Raw genomic sequence first — 25,461 nt, forward strand, 5'->3', positions numbered from 1 at the left:
TGTGTTTAAGTGGTACATCCAGGAGCAAGTCATTTTGGCTAGTGCAGAACCCAGAGGATTTTAGAGGGCGAAGAGATTAAAAAAAGAAAATTCACCTGGCTGGGCTCCTGACCTGTTCTTAATGAAAGGATTAACTTCCACTGCCCCTAAAACATGTTATCATGCTTTCCCCCAGACCCTGTCCCAACATTAAAGGGTGCTTTGGCTTCTCCAGACAGGCCACCTAAATTTGACCTTACTCTGTGCTTTCTTTTGTTATACAGGCTACACATAGGTTATCAAAATTTTGGCATCTCCAGTGGTATTTCTTTAAAGGACTCAGTGTTGCATTCCCAGCTGAATGCCTGGAAGCTACAAACTAGTTTTTCACTTTTAGTTTGGGGTGGAGCTGCACTGCTTTAACCTCATGGCTCTGTGGAGACCTTCCCAGGCAACTGCCTTTGCCCCCCAGATTACAAACATCTTAGTTGTCCTGGTTCAGTGGCAGAGTTAAGTGGCTAAACTAAGCAAACTACAGCCTGTTTCTGAAGTCCTGTCCTGAGGAATACCTTCATGCTTCCCCCAACAAAAATACTTGCAGTACATGGGGTTCTGCAAGGAAGGGCTCCTCCTGGGGCTGTACCCTCCGAGTCCCCAGCATCCTGCAGCAACGTGTGAGGCTATGGAGATGCAGCTGTGCCTGGGGTGGCATTGCCTCACATGACAGTACTGAATGTCACATTACAGCTAAAATACTGAAGCTGAATTAATTAATCTACCCATTGCATTACGTTTAGGATAATACTCAATACTGTGAATCCTCTGTGCTAAAACTCCATTCTTGTGGAGCTTTTTAGGGTATCAAGATAAGTTCACTATCTGCATCCTATGGAAAAGCACTTGCAGCCAACTGGAAATGGCCAAAAGGAGATTGCTGGATGAATTTGTCCCAGAGCTTTATGGAGTACACTTGTCCCTGCCTACTTCCTATCTTCCTGCTGCTTTTATGTTTGGGATGCAGCTTCATCTTGGAGAAGAACTTGTGATCTCCTGTAAATCTCTTAACACTCTAATTTCTGTAGAAAGAAACCATGTGTTGTAAATAGACCTCGTTAACTGGCAACTTCCGGTGAAATTGAAAAATTGGAAATATTTCCATGAATTTTACTGTAGCAGGTACTGTCAATTAGCAGATATAAAGTGTAAACAAACTGAAAATACAGGCATAATCAATAATCAGTTTTTAAAAAATTAAAGGCAGATGACTGTGCATACTTGTTATGATCTTCCTCCTGTTTAGCAAATGTGGAGTTGTAGATTTAATTTCCCCTACACTGCATATGCGAATGACTGCTGGATTTTCAAAACATGATAGAACAGAGTCTAATGAAAGAAGTTGCTCTCATTTCTCAAAACATGCAGTCTTAACTAAAAACCACAAATCCAAGATAAGTCTCTGCTGACTTCAGAAAACAGCATTCTGAAATAAGTCCCATTTAGCCCCAGAGTTTCTTTGAACTCCTTGCAGTTTAGAGATAGAAAACAGCTTATTGATCAATGATAACTGTGTGATCTGAGACAGTTATTTGTGCGGGAATTTCACCCATGCTTCTTCCTGGGTAAGAGGGTGCCTGGAGACACAATTTTCTGTGACCAATCTGCAAATTCTAAAGAAAGCAGAGCTTTGGAAATCAGGATGTCTGTCTACCCCAGCTTGGAGATCTTTGGAACAGAGCAGTGAAAACCCACCTGCAGCATGAGTCCCCTGTCAATACTTGTGACTTGTGGGCCAAGAACCTGGTTTCTCATTTCTACTTGGCTTTGATATTCGAGTTTGAGCTGTTCTTCTGCCTCTTCAGCTACAAATATACACTTCTTAAGCTTGTTTAACTGATATTATGATTTGGAGCTAAAAGAAATTGTTCCATTATTTAGTTTTTCAAATCAATATGTGCAATTAATAATAGTGAAATAACCTTAAGAAGTGAAAGAGATTTTTAATATCACTTAAAATATGTTGCTGCAGTTTGCAAGCATGAAATACTCAATTGGCTATTTGATATTTTTTTAAGAATAAAGCATGGAGGATCTTAATCACATCACTCCCCTCTCTAGATGACTTCTGTCCTCCAACGTGTTCCTGAATAGGTCATTTGAACCTAGTGGTGCTGCTCCTGTGTTTTCAAAGAACAAACCCTGTGAGTTTTCTTAGCACAAACCTGGGAAGGGAATGAAGGTTTTTCTAATGATTCCACAGGGCCCATTTTGCTTTCATGAGAAGCCTGAATGAAAGTACCTAAGTTCCATTAATTTTTTCTTAGATCTTCATATTCCTAAGGTATGTGTACTCCTTCCCACCTATCTTCTTATGCCTGTGCTATGCAGGTAAATATGCTCCATATCAGCACACGATGGGATGCTTCAATTCATAGGTTCATTAACCTTATAAACAAAAGGAATTATTGTCATCTGTAACTACGCAGCATGGCACAGATTTCTATCTTCCAAATGAGTGTCACATAAAATAGCCCATCAATTTCAGGAAAATCTTTTATCTTGATTCAAATATTAGCCCTGATAGAAACTCCACCATACTCAAGCTTCCCGAAATTTTAGGTTATTCAGTAGCAATGAAATTACAGATGTTTACATTTAATATATTCTCCCAATTAAAATCTGATATGCTGGAGCCTGCTGGTTGAATGAAAACTCTTGCACCTTTTGAGAATTGAGGATATAATAAATATTCATGTGATCAGCTGTATAACATTGAAAAGGACAGCTGGCTCAGGAAGGTTCATTTGCTTGGTTTAGTATCAATCTCCGTTAACATTAGAAAAGATTGCAAGAATTTATGTGCCAGAGGGTTTAATAGATAATGTAGAGGTTTGATTTTTTTCCCCTTAACTGATCATTTTTGACATTCAGCTACTATATAGGGGAAAAAACAGGAAAGTTGCTTTCTACAAAATACAGTCTCAACAATTATGACTGGAAGTACTGAATAGATGTAAAAAAATTATTGATGTAAACCAGAAAAGCATTATTTGTTGGTAACATCTTCTTAGAATCAGTTATTTCCAGCATACGGGTCTCCAAAGTGAGGAGAAATCATTTTTATTTCCAAAAAGCAACAGGCTGAGAAATATGCAGTGTTATAAGCAGTTTTCTGTATTCAGCAACTGCTCCGGCTCTGTGTACAGCTAACCCAAGCATATGGACCCTCAGGTGTAAAGCCACAGAATTTACTCTTTCTTTTCTACGACAAGAAGGTGTGGGGAGGATGTTAATTTGCATCATGGAGAGTAAAAGTGGGTGATTTTATCAAAGAAAAATATTAATATGGAGAAAAACATGAATTTGTAGTTATCAGTAAGTTAGTGAAAGCAGACCTTACCCACTTTCTAAATGCAAAAATTTCTTTTAAATCATTTTGTCTCTTAGTTTTTAATTTAAGTTCTCTTTTGATAATGAGCTTAGAGCTGATCATTGCACAATTAACTACCTTCTGGGAAAGCACCAGCTGCTAGTTGTGAGCGCTGGGTCAGTTCGTGTTTCTCACACAAATGCTGTAAATATCTGAGGGAGATTCAGGGGGAGAGGTTAATGGTTTCAAATATCTTAGAAGCTTTGGTACTCTCAGGATTCAAATCTCCATGAAGACACAAATTTTTCATAAAACACACTGCAAAAAATTAGATCCCATCATAAGATCCATTGTTAGGAAATGCTTCTGTGGCATTGCTGTTCACTGCTAGGCTTTTTTGGATCTAGGATTATGACTTCTGACTTGGAAGGATTTTTTTTCTTAATGTAGATATCCATATATATCACTCTTAGGTATCATATTTTGGATGACTTGATAGTATTAGAGAAAAAAAATCTATATATGTGGTTTGAAGGACTGTATGTTTCATATACATATAAACTATATCTCACTAATTTCCCATATTTTCAACAGTTAAAAAAATCTGTATAAATCCCTGTTTACCATAATATTTTTGCCTTGCAGTCTCATCCATTGTGTAGTCTGAGAGAACTAAGAAAGTAATTGTCTTCCAAAGGGGCAGCTTGTTTTCTGTGCTCACTCTTAGTGTGAATAATGGGATTCTTGGGAAAAAAAAAAAAACACAAATCCAAGTGTTTCTGTATAGTCTGCTAATATTAAATGCTGCTCAGGTAGCTGTGTGTTTTGAAATAAGTGGATCGAATTCTCTGCAGAGTCTAATCCAGGCACGTGCTGCCACTGTTCAAAATGTACATATGTTTGGAGAACAGCTTGTGGTGAATTCTTAAAAGAGCTGTGAATAGATTAGTAAAATCTTTTAAGGGCTAGTGGAATCATTTACCACCAGTCAAGTGATCTGGGACTTCCTTTAAAAGGGTATATTAGTAAATACTCTGCTTAGATAAAAATAAAACACTGAAGATACAGTTTAAGTAAAAATATGATGTGCTAACCGCTAATTAGATGCCAGACATGGGAGGTTTCCTCTTGGGAAGAGACCTGGGATGCTGGGAGAGACCAAAGAGCTGAGGAGCTCTGCGCTGTCCCCAGCTGTGACCAGTGGCAGAGACGACAGGCACCTCTTCAGCTTTCACAACCACAGCTTTCTGATCTAATCAGCAGTGGATCCATCCCTGTGAATTTGTCCAATCCCTTTTTGAATGCATTCATTCTTCAGGCCCTCCAGAAAGTTGCCCCACCACCTCTTCTCCAAGCTGCAGATAGTGAGCTCATGGGACTACTCCTTTGAGCAGAGGCTGTTTTCTGCTTCTGACTGCCATGCTGTCTTTCTCTGAGTATTTGCTAGCTCAGTGCTGTGATATTTGAGATGAGGATACTGAAACTATCAGCAATAGTCAGACTTTAGGTGCACAGTAGTAACTAGCAATAGTTTGTTTCATTTGCTATTATTTTTCTAACTTAAAATTCTATTTACTGTTTTACTGACTTTATGTTTTTAGAGAAGTAGGCGCACTTGTTTCAAGATCTCCTGAGTGGTAATAATTGATTTAGGGCTTATCTCTGCTTAAGCTTAGACAGGTTTAGTTTTTCCCCATGTGCATCATCTTGCATTTCTTTTCATGGGATCTTGTCTGCCACTTCACTCAACCCACTCGGTACTGACAGTTTTACAGCTCTTCCACTTCTGTTTTAGATGTCACCGTTCTGAATGATAAAAATTCTCTATTATGGAAATTCTCAGTTAATTTCTACATTTGTTCCTTAACTTTTACCTAATCAATCCCCTGTGAGAGTAACTCCTTCTTATCCCTTCACAGTAAGTATTTCACCACCAAAGGCTCTTAAAAAATTAAAAGTTTTTGAACATATTCTAACATGTTCATATTTTCATGGACAACATACATATCAGATAACCTGCATCCCTTAGAAGCACTCATGCTTGTAAATAAACCCTTAAATAAATCCTCTCCTCCCAAGGCAGCAGCAGAGACCATGGTGGCCAGGATATTGTGGCTTAGGAGACGACTCAGGCAGAGCTCCACTGGGGAGAGCAAGCAGAGACCGGAAACTCCTCGGGGTATTACTGGGAGAGAAGGAACCAGGAGATAAACTTCTCATATTATCTAGAAAAGAATAGAAACCAGCTTCTGCTGAATGGCTCTGAGTTTCATTAGTAATTCACTGGATTTGCCCATAAAACCCTGATATAGCATACCAGTGGTCTCCTTTGCAGATGCTGATAGAGATTCAGATTCCTTCTGCAAAAGCTTTCCACACCCCACTCTGCAGCAAGATCATATGACAACACATGGCACCGATACAACCTCAGAAGAGGAGTATTAAATCCTCAGAAACCAAAGTGCAGTAGAAAAGGTACCTTGACAGACACAAGCTTTGTTCTGAAGGTCACCTACTGTTGATCCTTTCATAGCACAGCAGGATGAAGGGAGTGCAGTGGTACCAAAACATTTAGAGTAGATACCTTTATCGGGAAGGTAAAGGCCATTAGGCTTAAGAGGAAGAAAAAAGGAATACAAAGTTCCTTCTCTTTCTCCCTCCTTTCCCTTTTCTCAGGATTTGGAGCAGAATCAGACTCTTGTGGCTCTCCCACCTCCAGCTTTGATTTTATCAGACATCTCAAACATGCAGACATCTGCTCTATTCACTTGTCAGGTGCAAGAAGTCCAAAAAAATTGTTCTGGCAAATTAATAGGATTTCCCACCCACCCACGCCCCTCACTACTGAAATGATGTCTCTACTTAATTATTTAGGCTAACAAAAACATCTTCTTTAGGATTAGAAATGGCGAGCATGGGAATTTTAACTAGGGCATCTCAACCATAATTCTTCCCCTTCTTTCTTCCTACTAAATTTCTTGCTTTTTCATATAAGGCAGTCTCATTTTCTCATCTGCGCTGATGTGTAGTACAGACATGGTAATTTCAGACAGATCTTGTACTACATGTACCAGAAACAGGCACGTTTTAATCTTAGCTTAAATGATTCTTGGTGATGCTTTAAGAATTGCTTTGATGTGAAATGCTCTGTGTGAATGTAAACTGTTTCAGTGTCAAGTTACTCTTGTACTTGTTTACTTGCTGATCTGCATGCATGGCAGTTATACATCTGCATAGAGGGCAAAATAAATGGAAGTTTTGTACAAAGTGTGACTATTCATATTTAGTATATTTTTAAACATAAAAAGGTTTAGACATTGTGACATAAATTAGATGCTTATTTCCTAAGCAGCAAGACATTTCTGAAGTACAATAGTTGTGTCCATATTACTAAAGCCATAATTTAATTTATATTCTTGCCTGAACTATAGTGGTAAAGAAGCATGCAGTTTGATTATGGCTTGCACTTCAGAGTACTCACTTGTATTTTTAGTTCTCAGAAAATTAATTTTTAACACTGTAAACAACACTTGCGTCTATACTAGAAACAAAAGTCATTTTGAGGTATGTGCATTGTGACTTTGCATGAGATGTGCAATCTGTGTTTGTCACCATCACCTTCAGGGAATGTTTATCAGAGGGCTGAGAAATTTGTTCTGCAGTGTTGGAGTATTCTGAAGACATCTCCTGTTAGAGCTTTGTTTTATGTGAGCGTTGATAGCTTAAACATTTCAAAAAAAAATGTTTAATTAGTATTTTCTTTCACCTTTTCCAAGTTCTCATTAGACATTAGAATTTTAAAGATATGTTATTTTTAGAAAAAGAAAAAGAGCTGTTTTTAAACACCAGTTGCGGGTGGATAGTGAAGCTGAGCAGCTTCGTGCTAAGTTTGCCAAGACTGAAGTGTGGGATTGGTGAGGGATACTCAGATACCATTAGGATATTAATAGAATATATAGTCAGATTTAATTGTGATGAGCATTTTTATGAGTAGTAGGGAGAAAGAAAAACAGCATGGTCTTTGGGGAGCCTAGATAGAGAGAAGAGTCAACTATAGTATACGCATTTAGTCAAAAACCAGAGGAGAATAGGGAAGAAACACTGGGAGAAAGATCAAGAGTAATATTTCAAAAAATCAGTGGAAAATGAGGGAAAAGACAGAACAAGAGAATGGATGGAGTATGCAGAAAGGTGGAGAACCACAGACAAGAGCAAAGGAGAAGCAAAGTTGATCTGTAATATTTTGAGAAGGAGGGGTGTCTATTTGAAGTAGTAAATGTGTCTATCTACTCATAATTAACTGTATATTCATGCTAGCATGTATCTAATTAGAAAGCTGCACATCTCAATAAATCTTCAGTATTATTTCTATTTATCAATTAACATATCTGAATGGAGGAGAAGAACAATTTAGTGAACCCTGAGAATTTTCAGTAAAAACATCTATTTGTATATAAAATAAATCATGTTTTTAGTGCCTCTATTGCAACATACAAATAAAGAAATTCTACAAACTAGGAGGTGGGAGGCAATTTACGACTACTACTTATTGTGCAAATTTATCCCCTTCACTGTTTTAATGCCTTATTGTTCTCCTGATCTGTTTATTATCTTGTTATGTGCCAGGTTTGCAAACTAGCTGAACCATAAACTGATTTTGGACTTCATATGTATATGCCATGTATATATGCACATCTGGATTCTGAATTTTTAGTGAAATCTGTACTGTGTTAATGCAAATGATATTGTATAAGAATTAATATTCCTATATGTTTATACACAAGCTGGTTTTTAATTCATATAGAGCTTTCTTCCAAATGAACTCATTTTCTTTTGCTTGTGAACACCACCACTTGTTGCAGCACGTTAACTGTGACTATTGTTCTTTGTCTAGCTGTACCCCATAAAATAGGGCGGATAATTGATGGAAGTCCTGCGGATCGCTGTGCAAAACTTAAAGTTGGAGACCGGATCTTAGCTGTGAATGGCCAGTCTATTATTAACATGCCTCATGCAGATATTGTGAAGCTAATTAAAGATGCAGGTCTCAGTGTAACTCTTCGCATCATTCCTCAGGAGGGTAAGTCAATGGCCCTTGAAAACAGGAAGAAAATTTTAAGTAGCCTCCAATTAGCTTGAATTACATCACCGCTTGAAAGAACATCTTTTGTTTCTCTTTCTCAGCTGTAACGTACAGCACACCAAAACTGCAGCCTTAGAACTAGCTGGAATAATATCTGAATTCTTTAACAGGTTTCTATTTACGAAAAGGGTATTTAAAGCAAACCTGGAGAAACCTGAGAGCGAGCTGAGTTATGGTGAGTCACTGTTCGAATCATAGAATCATAGAATCGTTTTGGTTGGAAAGGACCTTTAAGATCATCAAGTCCAACCATTAACCCAGCACTGACAAGTCAACCACTAAACCATGTCCCTCAGCACCACATCTACATGTCCTTTAAATACCTCCAGGGATGGTGACTCCACAACTTCCCTGAGCAGCCTGTTCCAATGCTTGATAAGCCTTTCGGTGAAGAATGTTTTCTTAATATCCAGTCTAAACCTCCCCTGGCCCAACTTGAGGCCGTTTACTCTCGTGCTAGCACTTGTTACTTGGGAGAAGATACCGACATCCACCTCGCTACAACCTCCTTTCAGGTAGCTGTAGAGAGCTATAAGGTCTCCCCTGAGCCTCCTTTTCTCCAGACTAAACAACCCCAGTTCCCTCAGCCGCTCCTCATAAGACTTGTTCTCTAGACCCTTCACCAGCTTCGTTGCCCTTCTTTGGACTCTCTCCAGCACCTCAATGTCTTTCTTGTAGTGAGGGGCCCAAAACTGAACACAGTATTCGAGGTGCAGCTTCACGAGTGCCAAGTACAGGGGGATGATCATTTCCCTAGTCCTGCTGGAAGCGCTATTCCTGATACAAGCCAGGATGCTGTTGGCCGTCTTGGCCACCTGGGCACACTGCTGGCTCATATTCAGCCGACCATCAATCAACACCCGCAGGTCCTTTTCCACCAGGCAGCTTTCCAGCCACTCTTCCCCAAGCCTGTAGCATTGCATGGGGTTGTTGTGCCCCAAGTGCAGGACCTGATACTTGGCCTTGTTGAACCTCATACAGTTGGCCTTTGCCCATTGATGCAACCTGTCGAGATCCCTCTGCAGAGTCTTCCTACCCTCCAGCAGATCAACGCTCCCACCCAACTTGGTGTTGTCTGTGAACTTACTGAGGGTGCACTCAATCCCCTTGTCCAGATCATTGATAAAGATATTAAAGAGAATTCTGGCCCCAGTACTGAGCCCTGAGGAACACCACTTGTGACCGACTGCCGACTGAATTTAACTCCATTCACCACAACTCTTTGGGCCTGGCCATCCAGACAGGTTTTTTTACGCAGCAAAGCATACGCCCATCCAAGCCATGAGCAGTCAGTTTCTCCAGGAGAATTCTGTGGGAGATGGTCTCAAAGGCTTTACTAAAGTCTAGGCAGACAATATCCACAACCTTTCCCTCATCCAGTAAGCGGGTCACCTTGTCACAGAAGGAGATCAGGTTCGTCAAGCAGGACCTGCCTTTCATAACCTCATTCTGACTGGGCCTGATCGCCTGGTTGTCCTGTATGTGCCACATGATGGCACTCAGACTGATCTGCTCCATAACCTTCCTCGGCACCGAGGTCAGGCTGATGGGCCTGTAGTTCCTCAGATCCTCCTTCTGGCCCTTTTTGTAGGTGGACGTCACATTTGCTAACCTTCAGTCAACTGGGACCTCCCCGGTTAGCCAGGACTGCTGACAAATGATGGAAAGTGGCTTGATGAGCACTTCCACCACCTCCCTCAGTACCCTTGGGTGGATCCCATCTGGCCCCATAGATTTGTGTGTCTAGATTTGTTTATGTATTTTCGAACAATTGTCTTCTACATGGAAAAGCACCCTACAAGAGAGCCAGGTTTTGAGTTCATTCCCTTATATCCTGCTATAAACCAAACCAAAGTTTGGCTCGCAAGAGACTGCAATGGCTGTCACCAGGCATATTCAGCTACCAGCTACCTGTGACAAAGTAATGTGAAGGAAGAGTTCAGATTTGATAATTTCCTCCATGTATATCACTATAAATGCACAAGGCAGGAAAGAATTGAACCCTAAATTATCTCATTTGTAAGGTGAGGATAAGGGGACAGACTCATTATTCTGTTCATTACTCCCCAGCTAATCAGTGAAGATCATTTGATGTTGGTTTCTTGGGTTTTGGGGTTGATTTCAGGGCTTTTTTTTGTTTAGCAATATGCTGTACTGGTATATGAACTGTACTGTATTGAAGAGACTGTGGCTTTATATCTCAGTAACAAATACCGTTAGAGCTAGGAATGTCACACAGCAAGTAATGTGATTACTTAATGATCCATGCTCCAGTTGGATGACCTTCACCTTCTGCTGCTGCATCCAGCAACGGGACAAGGAAATAGTCTGATACTCGCCATGGACTGCAACTGGGGGAACTTATCTACTTTATTAAAGGAATTCAGTGAAGGGAAAAAACACAAACATACACGAGTTCAGAATTCACACCAAAGAGCTGCAAATCAGTGGTGTATAATCATGGAGGACAGTTTTGCAGGCATCCACAAACAAATGTGATGCTACATAAGTCCATGCAGCTTATTTAGGTCTCCCTTGTACACAGATTAATTCATATTAGCAAATTGCTAATAGTTCATTGTTAGAGATGGGATACCTTAAATTAGAAAGAAAGCGGAGGTGCAGTGCTACAAGATGTTCTCAGATGCTAGTGCTGAGAAATAATTTGTGCCCAAGGCATGGCTTCCCTGTGTGACTGTGTGACACTGGATACCTCATTTGCCTTCTGATATTAGCTTCCCAGCTTATAAAATTTGGAAAAAATCTAATACCTCTGTAATGTACTTTCAGGTGAAAAATACCATATAAATGCAAAGCAGTTTTAGAAGCAGCTTATGATTTGACTAGTTCATCCATAGTTATGAGAGTAATGTAGAAATGAAGGACAATATTCCCAGTCTTTGTCTCTGAAACTTTGCAATACAAAAGAGTCTCACAGATGCAAAATGGGCAATTAAAGCCTTAAGCATAGTGATTATACAGACAAGTATTGCTTATGCCTGCATGAGGGGTGTTTTAAGTGCAAATATACAAGCTTTTTTAACAATTAAGTCTAAATTGAAAATATTTTTAATAAAGTAGCCAAAGTTTTTAAAATAATTGTAAGCATAAATAATATAAGTAGAGAGCCATTAGATATGTGCAGTCATAGGGGACAAACTCACATGCTAAAAAATAAAAAATAAAATCATTCAAAATTCAAACTAGATTCAATATAAAACTAGGCAAGATCTGGATGGTGCATAGCTATTGCTGTTAGGGATGCTCAGCCATATGCATGTCCATACTGGATGCTTTGCACCACACCACACTTGCCTCATTCACTCTATTGCAAGCAGGAATAAAAAAAATATACTGTGTACCTTTGCTGTTGATAATGCATGAGCAATTACTTCTGCAGTGCTCTGTTCCCTTGTGGGTGGAGTCTCTCTCATTTACTCTTAACAGGTAAATGATGAGCAACATAACTGTGCCAGTGTGTCAGGAGAAATACAGTCGATATGAGCTCAGTGCCAAATGTGTCTTCCTCCAAGTGCAGCAGAAAGCCTGAAAGGAGATTGGCATCCTGTATTTGTAACAAGGTCATGAGGCCACATTTCTTACCCCAGCCTCTGTGTCTTTTTGAATTTTACGTTATTTGGAAAGAAGGATTCGGGTTTTCTGCAGTGTTCCTGTGTGAAAACCCTGGTCATTTGGCACAATACATTGAAATAAAACATCAGTTTAGCTGGTTATTCAGAACTGATTGAGATTGGTTTGACTATTCACAGTCCCCAAAGATTTAAAAAATAGGAGACTCTTGTTGAGCTCAAAGACAGCAGGAGGTAACACAGGCACACCAGTGTTTTAGCTTTTGTGACAACAGTTTGTCATCCCATAACACTAGTGAAAGCAATAAAATCGTTCATTCTCTCAAAATGAAAAGTTTTCAAATATCAGCATTTCTAGTCTTTAAAAGAAAACATGAAACACAGAAGCCATTTGCCTTGTTCAATTGGGTTTTAAATAATGGAGGTGTCAACTGGAGTTATAGAAGTGAACAAGATTTCAGATCCCACAGACTATCAGAAGGAGCCCATAAGGTTCAGATGTCTTAAAATCTAATTATAACCAGAGAGTAAAAGCGAGAAAGCATAAATTTTCGAATCTAGCATGTGACCAAAAATTATTATTGTCTACCTTTGCCCTTTGTTAAATGCCGCGCTGCGACAGGTCTTTAATTTCCAGCTTCCCATTGCGCAGAGCTGAACAGCCCAGCCTCGGCCCCCAGCTCGGAGAAGCAGAGCCCCATGGCCCAGCAGCACAGCCCCATGGCCCAGCAGAGTCCCCTGGCACAGCAGAGCCCCGTCGCCCAGCACAGCCCCGTCGCCCAGCCACCACCTCCACAGCCTCTCCAGCTGCAGGGACACGAAAACAGGTAAGAGCGGCTCCTCCATCCTCTGCCTCCTGTGAGGACCATGGGGCGCCCTTGTATTGGGTCGTCATGCTGTTTCTAGTTTCTATGAGCCATCGCTTGTGGAGCTCTGAGAAGCCACGGTCCCATGGTTGCCCTCACAGAGTATGAATTCTGCATGCCAGGATGATCTGTAAGTCTTGTTCAGGTATGAAACACATTATTATGCACAAGGGTCTAGCCAAACTTCCTCAGACGTCCATCAGGATCATATGTTTGCCAAGGAACTACACACTGAAGTATTCCTTGATAATAACTTCATTGATAACATACTTTCTTGTATCACTACAACTTACAAAATGTGGGTATATCAGTATCTAATTGCAAGGTGGCCTTTTTTTTCCATTATCTTGCATATCTTTTTTTTTTTGTCTATTTTTGTCTTTTTTTTTGTTCTAGAGTCAGGAAGGTATTTTTATAACAGGTTTTATCTATTGTGTATCATTTTCCAGCCAATTTCTCATGTGTAATTTATGCATATGCGCTGACAAATTTATCTGTGATGGAAATTAGATAGTAGGAGGATAGAAATTTTGTGACCAGCTGTATTAAAAACTGTATATATAAAAAGCATGCTCAGCCTGTGGGATGACACAACTTTCTGTGATCTCAAATCAACACTATTTAGTCTTTGGATTAATTTTTGGCATGTTAAATGAGGCTGATTACACTGTCTTTATACTAATCTTCAGTAACCAACACACCTCATCAAGACCCTCTTCCCCAAATAGTAGATGCTGGTTACAGAATTGTAACTTTTTGCTTCTGGATGTACTTGAGTGCAGTTGTGATTTAGGCACTCTGCCCTCTGACTTTCCTGGCTTAACAGACATAGGACTTTCACTTGCCCAAAATTATTTTCTCTCCATTAGTCACACTTGGCAAATTTCTTTGCCTTATATTTCATTGAATACTTTTTCCAAAAGTGATCACCTCCTAGAAGACATGTTTCTGACAAGATTCAATGCAAAGCTGTCACAAAAGTCTCTCTGCGCAGTTGTAAGTCAATATTAAATGTCTGTTGAATTGGGAATTTTCAGAAGGGACCAGTAAACTATATTAATTAAAGTTCCAAAAAGAAATTCTGTAATAGTTTTACTGAAAAGCATAAGCTATGACTGGTCATGTCACCATTTACATTTTCAGCAAAAATTACAGTGCCTCCAACTGTAAATAAAAGCATCATCTTCTGGGATACAGCTGTGGTTGTATATTGGGAACCTGCCTAAGGATGACTTTTATTCCAGAAAAGTGTCCATTGTTGCTAGTTCATAAAGCACCATTTTTCACTAGACATTACAACTTGTTTATATAGCCACATACATTGTTTCTGTATCAAAATCAAAATGCTGTAAGATATTTAAAACTCTTAGGACCGCTCACTAGTATTTTTACTTCCAATACTAATGAGGCTCAGCATCACAGTAAGCCTGTTCTCCATCTTTTTACAGCATCATGATACTGAGTAAAGAATGTAAGAGGATTGTATGTATACGTGCGAGTCTTATTATAGATGCCATGTACAGGTTTTAAAAGAACATGTGGCAGTAGGCTATTTTCATCTTCTCAGAAAAGTCAAAGGGAAATAGTTCTGATATTTTTGTGTCTGGTTAGACACTTAGCTAATTAAAGCTAGTGTGTAGGAAGATTTGACATAATGTTAATGTAATTGTACTAATAAAGTAATGAAGTTTTGAAACAGATCTTGAAACATTTTGAAATGTTCAGATTATTTAGATTATCTTTTCAGAGATAAATCAACATGAGTAAAAACAATGCTCTCATTCATTCAAAATGTGGATTATTTTGTAGTGAGTACTGTGGGTGTTTTCACATCCAGTTTTATCTTCTGGGTAGGCAAGATAGGTGGGATCAGGATGATTTTCCTGCTCCTGTCCCTCTGACCGTAATCCTGATCTTACTGATATGAGCTGGAAAATTGCACAGTATGACCCAAGGGAAAATTTCTTATGTCCATGTTTCAAAAGCGCTCACAGTTTTTGGATGCCTCGACTATTTACCCTCGAAAGTTTTGCTTCTCTGTGAAAATTTCTTTTATGCAATTTTGCAGTCAAGCAGTTTGCTTTCAGTCCTCAATATTGCATGTAATGCATATTTTTAATATTTTGCCACTTTCTGAAACTAAGTCATTTTGCCTTTCTCAGTTATAGGTCAGAAGTAAAAGCCAGACAAGATGTGAAGCCTGATATCCGGCAACCTCCATTTACAGACTACAGGCAGTCCTCAACAGACTACCGACAGCCTCCACTGGACTACAGGCATCCGCCGGTGATGGATTATCAGCAGCCACCACCTCTCGACTACAGGCAGCCACCCCTGATAGATTACAGGCAGCACTCGCCCGATACCAGGCAGTACCCTCTGTCAGAGTACAGGCAGCCCCAGGTACAAACTGAAATACTTCCAGTGCTCCTAAACAGAAAGCGTTAGGTCTGTAGGGAGAGATCAGGTATATTGGTAAAGAAGATAATCTTATAGAAGAAAAAGGCACCTTTATTGTTTTTACTCTGAGTTACTATTTCTCTGTAGAGGAAATGACTTCAAAACCATTCATATTAATGAAGAACTATGTGATCTGTCAAATAACACTATATTTATAATTGTGTGACTATATTGTTAAATAAATACTATCTTTAAGGTACTGGAGAGTTAAAATGAAAGTTCTAAAATAAGCTGCCTTTGTATCAACAGAGGAATTTTTTTATTCCTAGGAACATAATACAGTCGTCAAACAGTGGATGTACTTAGGTCAGACTGCATTTCTACAGCATTGTTGAAAATGAAGATTTTATCTAGTCTGAATCAATAAATAACTGAGTAAATAAATAAATGTGAATCATGACTGATAAAATTATGTTCCTGTTGGGAATAGTCTGGATGAGGAGAAACTAGCTTGTGCAACTAGTTTCTTTGACATCAAGCATGATCTTACAAATTCAAAGAAATAAACCTTAGATGAAGAGTTGTCTTACCTTGGACAAGACTCTGCTGATGACCAGTGTTTACTGACAGCTGTGAAGATTTGAGGATTTAGCCCAAAGTTCGGACTTTCAAAAAAATCTCCTTTCTCGTTACATAAAGGCCAAAAAAAAAAACAGGTCAGAAAAAATATTAAATAAGAGAATGTAAGCTTCTGGACACTATATGCTGGAACCATATACAGATGGTTTCTATGTCCACATTTTCAAAGCCAGACACACAAACCGTATCAATGAAAATATCCCAAATTCTTCAATGGGATCCAGAGAACCCTCTGAAAATTTTATGCATTTCAGTATCTAAATTATCCCCATGCACATACCCTATAAGATGCTTCTTAGCATGTAGAGAGATGCTTGGACTGCCTGTTTTGCACCATCTCCAGTTGAATTCTCTAACCAATGGCCTGCACAACCCAAACTTGCTCTCATTTTTGCTCTTGCTCCCATGGCTCTTGCACTCCTGGCTGCCAATGGATCAGAAGCAACAGAGCAAGTTCCCACCCAGACCCCTTTATGGTGCTGGTAGTTAGGGTCCACCAAGGAAAAGCCAGAAAGAGGAATCTGTCTCTGCAGGACATGGAAAGGGTGAAACTCAAATCTCCTACTTCCCACCTCCTCCTCAAGCACTTTTAACTGAAGTGATGAGAGCTGCTGTAGTTTGTGACTCCATGCAGTCCAGCCTGCTGATGATGTTAAGTTCTGCTGGGAATTTAGGCGGTGTCTCTCCTACTAATTTTTGGTTGTGATGATGCTTAAACAAGAACTGCCTGCTACCTCACTTGCCAAATCAGCAGTTCTGCATAGACATAAACACTTACACTCGGGTGCCGTGAAAGTATTGAGGGTGAATGTGGAAACCGTCTAGAGAGTTTTTGGTACCAGGCAACTGCTGGAAGATGCCCTTTCAGGGTGGTTTAGACTTAGGTATTTACATTTTGCTAAAGTCTCTTTCCAGAAATGGCCAAAGTCTGTCAGTGCAGAAGTATACTTTGAAGTTCCCTTTCTTTATATCAATTGGATAGATGCACTTTTGAAGAGGTGTATTTTAAAGTTTTCTTGAATGTATACCATGACATTCATATGGTTAATTGTCTTTCATTTTGTATTTTTCTATCCAGGACTTTGATTATTTCACCGTTGATTTGGAGAAAGGCGCCAAAGGTTTTGGGTTTAGTATTCGAGGAGGAAGGGAGTACAAAATGGATTTGTATGTGTTGAGATTAGCAGAAGATGGACCAGCAATAAGAAATGGAAGGATGAGGGTAAGTAAAAATGCATTATAACAATTTTTTGCAACATTTACAGATATGTTTGGTGATGGAGTCAAAAAGAAAAAATATTTTTCATCTCTGATCAGGTTTTAAGGAACCAATGCCAAATACATCTTATAAACTTGTTCTGTAGGAGTTCAAGAAATTAGGTGCAACATATAGTAGGTCTGTGTAGACTCTTTGTGGAATAAATGTATTACTTCTTGTTGATAATAGCTTTTACTATGTTACACATTTTTTCTCCTTAGTCTTTCGCTCATATCTAAGCAACTTAAAAATCTCTGACAAAAAGTTTGATGTTTCTTTGATAATAATATCAGCATAATTAACAGTTATGTCTCTAATCACAAAAGCAAAGTGATAGCTCTATGACACTTACTGGATAACTATGAACCTAATACCTGGTCTGTTATTTTACTAATTTAACCAAGTTGCCTTCGTAGTGTTTGCTAAGTTTGTTTATTGATATTATTCAATCTTGTTTGTAGGAATCAGTTTTCACTACTTTTCTGCATTGGTCTTAGTGCATTTGAGTCCTGTATTGGTAGAAATCATAATAACACTACATCCAAATACTAAATCTAAAAGCATTCACTTAAGAAATTCCATGATCAAAAAAAATACGTGTTCTGTGTAGGAAAAATAACCTAATCAAAAATAGATGGTTTTAATCTGTCCAGTTGTGCTAAAGAGGAGGTATGAACTCATCAAGGGTTGCTGATACCTTGCAGAATAGTGAGTACACAAAAAGGAGAAGGAAAGAACATAGGTGAAAGACACTACCAAGAGTCAACACTAAAAATTTTTTTATGTATCTAATTAGTACAGCCTTGTTGAACCAATATTTAATTATAAAGATGGGCAATGGATATTTGTACAATCTGTACAATTTTGCAAATGTCATGGTTGTTACACAGATTCTCTTTTATGATCTTAACAATCTCATCAAGTTTGACTTCATACTGAAAGAGCGTTGTCGTCGGTCTAAATATACAATCAGAGACTTTCTGCATATAGCTCAGGAGTTTAATTATGCTTCAAATCACTCTTAACTTGCCCACCTTGTAGAACTGTAGAAGTCTATCAGTCCTCAGTCGTACCATGGAGTGCAAACCCCTGGCACTGGGAACTTGCATAAGGGATCAATGGCATAAGCAGTCCCAGTGACAAGGAAACCAGGGGCGCAAGCAAGCAAGCAACTGGTAACTGAGAAATATTCCCACCATATTTGTCATGTGAAATGTAGGTGAATTCATGCTCCAGGTAGAACTTTTAACTTAAGTATATCTTCTCTGGTGAGTTGTTTTCATTCTTTCTTTTGCTGTAGCACTATCGTAGTCAATTGCTCATAATGAAAAGCCATAAGCAAGATGTACATTAGAAGCCATAATGTGATTAAAGATGGGGAAAAAGTTGTGCTTTTAATAAGCTCTGGAACCACATATTTGGAAACATATGGCTAAGACTACAGAACAACAATAGAACTATGCCTTTGGAGAGGGTTCATTTCAAATAATAACCTGTATTAGGCAGAAAAGTAACCTATTAAAATCTGTGCACAATTTGAACAAACTAGTACCACAGAATAAAGACAGACTATCCGCTCTGTGAATAGCCTAAATATAAAAAGTGTGAAACACAAATACACAGTTTTTTTTCAATTTAAAAAGGAAAAGTCCTGTATCTTGTTATGAAAAATGTTACTATATTTTCTAAAATAACTTATTTTAAAGCTTTTCTGTTGATGTGGCCACAATACACAGCCAAGTGTTATCCTGGCCAGATAGTTGCAACTGGATTTTTTCACCCCTTTAAAAACATCGCTCTTTGGAATCAATTTTACCCTCCAGCCTTGTCACCGAGTCTTGTGTTGTATGCTGCTGTTTAACAGCCATTTTAACCTGACAGTCAGAAATGGGTTTGGAACTTGCAAGACTTCTATCTCCAGTGACCTGTAGCTGATGGACAGCAGAAGCTCAAGAAACAGCTTCTTCAAAACAAAAATAGAAAAAACTTGCTGAAAGGAATAGAGTATATAGGAAGCTGAGCAAAGGAAGCAGAGTTCTGTACCCATATATCCTTTCCTAAGTTTACATCCACTGTTAATAATGCAGGTTCATTACCATTTCTTGGCTGGGGCCGCCAGCCTGCTTGCTGCAGTTCTGTATCTCTCTGTTTCACAGATGCATCTCCATAGCAAAATATGCAAAAAGCTGTCCAGTGCTTCTCGCTTCACATACCATTGTCTTTAAAGATCAGATTCTCTGATTCTAGGCTTTCAGCACTGGGGATACTAAACCATGCTTATGTGGTAGGATCTTATCAGAGCATTTTCCAGCTAATAGTTCTTCTCACAATCTATTAATCTCTGTTGTTTTGCTTCCTCTTTCCTCCTCCTTGAACTGCCTTCTTTGATTTACCTGAAGCCTTACAGAAAAACATGAAGCAGATATAGATAACACAAGGTACAGATCATGCTTATAGAAAGAAATAACGCACATAACTCCACCATTATTCCTACTCACCAAGCCAAGAAAAGAAAAATTAAACCAGATAAGATGTTGAAAAAAACAGATCATATAATGAAACATGTTACCTGTAAAGCATTTAGATGTAATAAGTAAATGTATTACACAAATAACCTTTTGTTGTCAGTCTAGTTATAGCCAGCAAAAGCCCTGATAAAAGCACATTCATATTGATATAAATCTCTCTACTTTACAGAAATAAATAAAAGAATATAAAGTACTTTAAAGTAATAGAGCTACATCTATACTAGTGGGTTTATAAATTTGTATAATTGAAGCAATGCAATCTCTAACTGAAGACAGCTGCAGACAGGCAAGTCAAAGTCTGCATGTTGTACTCTGTTAGTGGATACTGCAAAACCGTAGTGGTGGGGTGAGCCCAATAGCTATATTCCACTTGGACACGTGTTAAAAAATCTGAAAGTCTATCAGCACACATTCAAAAGATTCTGAGGTCTAAATACATGTAAAAGTGTTATGCATTACAGGTGCAGACTATGAATGTAGAGTTCATAGAGGAGTAAAAGCTGAGATTATAGGAAATCAGATGTAAATAGAGAATTGGTGTGGAACTACCTCTTGTAAAAGAAAACAGAGCAGATCCATTACTGAGGAAGGTAAGTATGAAAGGAATACAATAACCAACAATAGGAGCAAAACAAAAAGGCAATGATGAAACAACATGAAGAAAGTGACACCAAAATTGGGGCATCCTTATGACACTTTCAGTTTGATCTTCAGGCTTTTATGAACTCCAGTGAAGCCTGGGAGCTGATGAGAGAACAGACTCACAGAGCAAGCACTGGAAGTGATGGTCTTCCACTGGTGCTGTCAGAACTGTCTGGATTTGAAAAGATTGATGGAAGTGGGAAAAAGGTTTAATGAAGTTTGTTATCACATTGTCATTTCCAGTCAGAAGTCCTGGTCTTCCTTCCCACTGGGAATGGCATGTTAGGCACTTTGTGTTTTTATTGGAAACAAATCCACTTAGGAACACTCTATTTTAGGATTACAAGATCTAAAATAGTCTATAATTGCCCTTCGTGACCGATGGAGCTTTCTACTTTGATTTTCTATGGAATTGTTCTGGGAACCGGAAAGGTGGAAAACTAGTGAGCTGATGTCATACAGAGTTCATCAGTCTCACCAGCATATTGCTCTGCCACTCAAGGATCCCTTTCTGCCAGCCTATACAGACGCTGCATTAGGTCTTAAGGTTTGACAAATTATTCCCGTAAGAACAGTTCTAAAACTTTCACAAGCGTATTACACTGTTCTTAGTCGTGGCACTTCTACATACTTTTATTTGGGCTCATAGACCCTGCTTCTGCAGAAAGCCCAAGCATACATCCTAGTTTAACTCAGATTCATCTGTCACTAGACATGGGAAGGAAATGTCCATCAAAGGACCCAGAAGTCTACAGGAAGAAGTGTTTCTTCACGTGCATCCTCTGCCTTCATGGTTGGTAAACTATTCTCAACCAATGTCGGAGACCCACAGCCGTTATTGTGTAACTTCTCATAAAACCATATGGCATGTCATATACCACAAATAAGTTTGGCAGGATTTTACTACAATTCATGGATAACACATATGGAGATTCCTCGCAGAAGACCTCTGTAGGGGGGAACCTCATTGATGCACTGGAAGTAAATACATATCCCTCTTAATTCTGACAGCTGAGCAGAAAGCAAGCAATGGAGAATTCTGAAAAACCTACAACAGCAAAGGTTTACAGAACTTGAAATATGTGACCCAAAATACTTCCGGTAAACTAAGTGAATTTTCACAAAGAGCAAGATATCTTACAACTTAGGAGTGACGGAGAAAAGTTTCATTAGATCTAAGGAAAAGACTACAAAAGAAAGCATGACTATACAGAACTTTGAATGGTAGATGGACTCACTGAGAGCTCCAAGTTCTAAAAGGAGTACCAGAAATACAAGACTTTGTCCACACCATGGCAAAAAAAGGACTGAATAGGACCGTGTCTGTGCTCTGTGAGACAAAGATGTATTAAAAGAGCCACGAAAAAGGTTTGGAGAATTATTAGTGCCTTTGATACATTATCCCAAACTGGCAGAGGTCTGAGCACATCAGGACTCCATTTCTGAAGTAATCCTAACATCAGGGAAAAAATCTGAAACTAGTTGGTGATGGCAATATTGAAAAATAAAGCTGCAAGGCCTAGTCTCAGAGTAGTGCAAGAATATGACACACACACTATCAGTGACAGTAGTACTGAGTTGAATCAGTCACCAGAGATGAGGGACGTAACACAGCCAATGTGGAGCACAGTCCCCACAGCCTTTGAAGATTCAAACACGACTAGCAACAATTTTACAGGTCTATTTAGGTAAGGCTCACCATAACTCATATTTTATTCTTGTCTCACATTGAGGACAATGCAAAGCTCTGCCTGCAGATCTCTATCCCTTCCTGTCTTAGAGATGTGGAACTACTGCTCTCAGGAGAATTGTTAAGGATGGTCGTAGTGTTTGCTGGACATGTGAGATATGATCAAAAGATCTCTTACTGCCTTGAATGATATCTCCTGCAACAAGCATGTTTATTGAAACCAGCATCAAACAAAGAGCCTGTGGCTGAGGGCTGCAGAGATACAGAGTATCTCGCACAAATAGGTTTAGTGAATGTGAAATTCATGAAGAATGAGGGCGAAATGAGCTTTTTTTATACACAATGTGCATCTGTGTCATTTTGTCACTTTGTGTTACATCCTTTCTTTCACATCTTCCATGAAAGTCATACTTCTCATCTCTGACATTTCTAGTTTCATTGTCTTGTCAACTCATTTTTCTCAGTCCATGTACACCAGTTAGCCCTATCTCTAGCTTCCTCATATATCCTAATACTACATTATTTTTCTCATTCTTTTGTAGATTTTTCTTACATATTTGCAAAACAGACAACTGAAATACAGGCACTGCAGATTTTCTATCTTTCGTGCTTTGCAGTCCTCCTTTAACTCTTCAATCCTGTTTCCTGTTTGTTGCTTTTCCTGCAGTCTGTGCCCCTCTCTTTGTTTCAGTTGTACATTGTTGGAGATAAAAATAGGCACAAGAAACACGAAGCTCCTACAGTGTCAATTATGAGCTTCTGTGTTGTTGCTGCATAGGAATCTGTGTGGCCTTGCTTGATCTGTTCTAACTTGACAAGTGAGCAGCGCAGTGAGAAAACAGTAACCAACCTATGCTGTGGACAGGTTCACGGCATTCTGCAAACTACCAAAATTTGTGTATTCCATCCTTTCCTCTGATAACCAACCTTATTTGTGCTTATTCAGGAAACTTCATCCACCTACATCAAGGGTTATTCCTAGCAAGAAGGGAGAATTCAGTATTCAAGAGCCAAGAATCAAAAAAGGCAGGCAGACAAGAGAGAGTCTGTCTCTGATTTGGAAGGAAACAGAACTAAAGTTTCAAATCATGGAGGGCATAAGTGCTACATTTGAAACTGCTGTCAAAACCCATGTATGAGCACTCAACAGCATTCAAAACCCAGCAATGTGTGCTTGCAGCCCAGAAAGCCAATTGTATCCTGGGCTGCATCAAAAGAAGCATGACCAGCAGGTCAAGGGAGGTGATTCTGTCCCTCTACTCCTCTCTCGTGAGACCCCACCTGGAGTACTGCGTTCAGCTCTGGGGTCCCCAACATTAAGAAGGACATGGAGCTGTTAGAACGAGTCCAGAGGAGGGCCATGAAGATGATCAGAGGGCTGGAGCACCTCTCCTATGAAGACAGGCTGAGAGAGTTGAGGTTGTTCAGCCTGGAGAAGAGAAGGCTCCAGGGAGACCTTCTAGCAGCCTTCCAGTACCTGAAGGGGACCTACAGGAAAGTGGGAGAGGGACTTTTTACAAAGGCATGTAGTGATAGGACAAGGGGGAATGGTTTTAAACTGAAAGAGGGTAGATTTAGATTAGATATTAGGAAGGAATTCTTTGCAGTGAGGGTGGTGAGACACTGGAACAGGTTGCCCAGAGAAGTTGTGGATGCCCCCTCCCTGGCAGTGTTCAAGGCCAGGCTGGATGGGGCTTTGAGCAACCTGGTCTAGTGGAAGGTGTCCCTGTCCATGGCAGGGGGGTTGGAACTGGACGATCTTTAAGGTCCCTTCCAACCAAAACCATTCTATGATTCTATGAAACCAACATTTCCCTCTTTGTAAGTGTCCTAAATACAAGGTCAGGGAACAACTTCTGTTTTTTTCCTTCTGATAACGTGACTTGTACATTTACGTTTGCAATAAGAGGGACAGACTGCCTATGAAACTCAAAACCTGATATTATAGCCTTCTCCTCAGCTGTACAAGACATAATTTTAAGTCCCCTTTGAAAAGCTTAGAGACCAGGCTTCTAAACAGTAGGGTGTCATGTAATAGTTGGCTATTGCTAACTATGTCTCCCAGAAGAAATTAATCGGGATCCAGATCACTTCAGCTATTCTGGGTTCAGCAGAGCTGAAAAGCAGGCAAAGTTTAGAGCACTTTAATTAATTATGTCCCTACAGTGTTTGGAAAGGCTCTTATACCATGCAAAGCAGAAGTCTTTCCCTTTTGTGTTCATCATGGGGTTTTTTTCCCTTTCAGCTTTCTTGATTGCTTGTTGTTGCACAAATTTAGCTTGGTGTTCATCTAGTCACTTTGTCACTGTACCTGTTTTTAGCAGACCTTGATTTCTAGGTTTTTAAAAGATTAAAGTCATCCATTTCCATCAATTAAGGAATCATTCCCTGTCTGAGACTTGAACATAATACAGCTTCCACAGACACTTCTTTTAAGTCCATATCATCATGTGTAAAGTATCATCATTCTTTTTAAAATGTATTTTTAGTAGCTGTTGTCTGGCATCTCAGAGAAGACAAAATGGCTGGGCTGCCACATACACTGTTTTGTGAGATTCCCATTCCACGGCCAAATTTTGTACCAGAAATCACATACAGTTCCTGTAGCTTCACACACAGGTACCTTCTCTTAATCTTCGTGATTCTGCCCTCCACACATTACTGCTGTATTTCTTCAATCCCTCCAGAACAGAGTCTTTGCAGGGTTATGTCAGCTTTTTCTAGAATGGCTTGGTCAGTCATGACCTTCTTACAAACATTCAGGACAATCACTGTATCCAAAAATAAACCAAAGATTGACCAGCGTAATCCTTAATTTTTGCCACAGCAAAGTTTGGGCTCCTATTTTGGATCAGAAAGCAAGCTGAAGACTTCGAGATATACTGCTGAGTAACTTGTGTGAATCTCCAGGTCTTAAAAGGCAGTAAAGTCCTATGCTCAGAACATTGGAGAACTGTGGATACTTCTGTTGGAAAGCCGCTTGCAAGTTCACTGTAGTCACAACAAACATAAATGTGGAAGGAGCAGTGGAAGGTCCTAAGAACCAAAAAGGTCTTCTCCAGGTGGTGTGCTGGGAGCAGTAGGGAGTCAGCTGCTGAGCGCTTCACATGAGTGAGGGCTTGGGAAGGCTGTCAGAAATCCTGCTGAAAAGTTCCTAATATTTAGATATAAAATATTGATGTTATGCCCACACATAAGGGACAGAAGTATACTCTAGGAGCGTACAGTGCTCCACCAGCCTCTGTTTGCCTAAGGTCTTGTGCACACATCTGAAAGACAAATGCCTACAGAGTGATTCATGTCAGTTAAGTAGCCAATCTTTTCTACATAAGTAGCACTTACTCTTAAAACCTGCGGCA

General features: G+C 39.4%; 1 protein-coding gene across 4 annotated transcripts in view; it reads left to right on the forward strand.

Moving 5' to 3' along the window:
- Positions 1-25,461, forward strand: part of MAGI2 (membrane associated guanylate kinase, WW and PDZ domain containing 2) — an 823,074-nt gene that overhangs the window by 760,062 nt on the left and 37,551 nt on the right. For all 4 annotated transcript variants that reach the window (XM_068400692.1, XM_068400693.1, XM_068400694.1 and 1 more), the window contains 4 exons: positions 8,241-8,426; positions 12,732-12,906; positions 15,108-15,348; positions 17,063-17,206. In XM_068400692.1, coding sequence (XP_068256793.1) covers positions 8,241-8,426; positions 12,732-12,906; positions 15,108-15,348; positions 17,063-17,206 — 746 coding nt within the window. The remainder of the gene's footprint in view (positions 1-8,240; positions 8,427-12,731; positions 12,907-15,107; positions 15,349-17,062; positions 17,207-25,461) is intronic.

This window comes from Nyctibius grandis, chromosome 5, assembly GCF_013368605.1.
Source record: "Nyctibius grandis isolate bNycGra1 chromosome 5, bNycGra1.pri, whole genome shotgun sequence".
NCBI classification, from domain to species: Eukaryota; Metazoa; Chordata; class Aves; order Nyctibiiformes; family Nyctibiidae; genus Nyctibius; species Nyctibius grandis.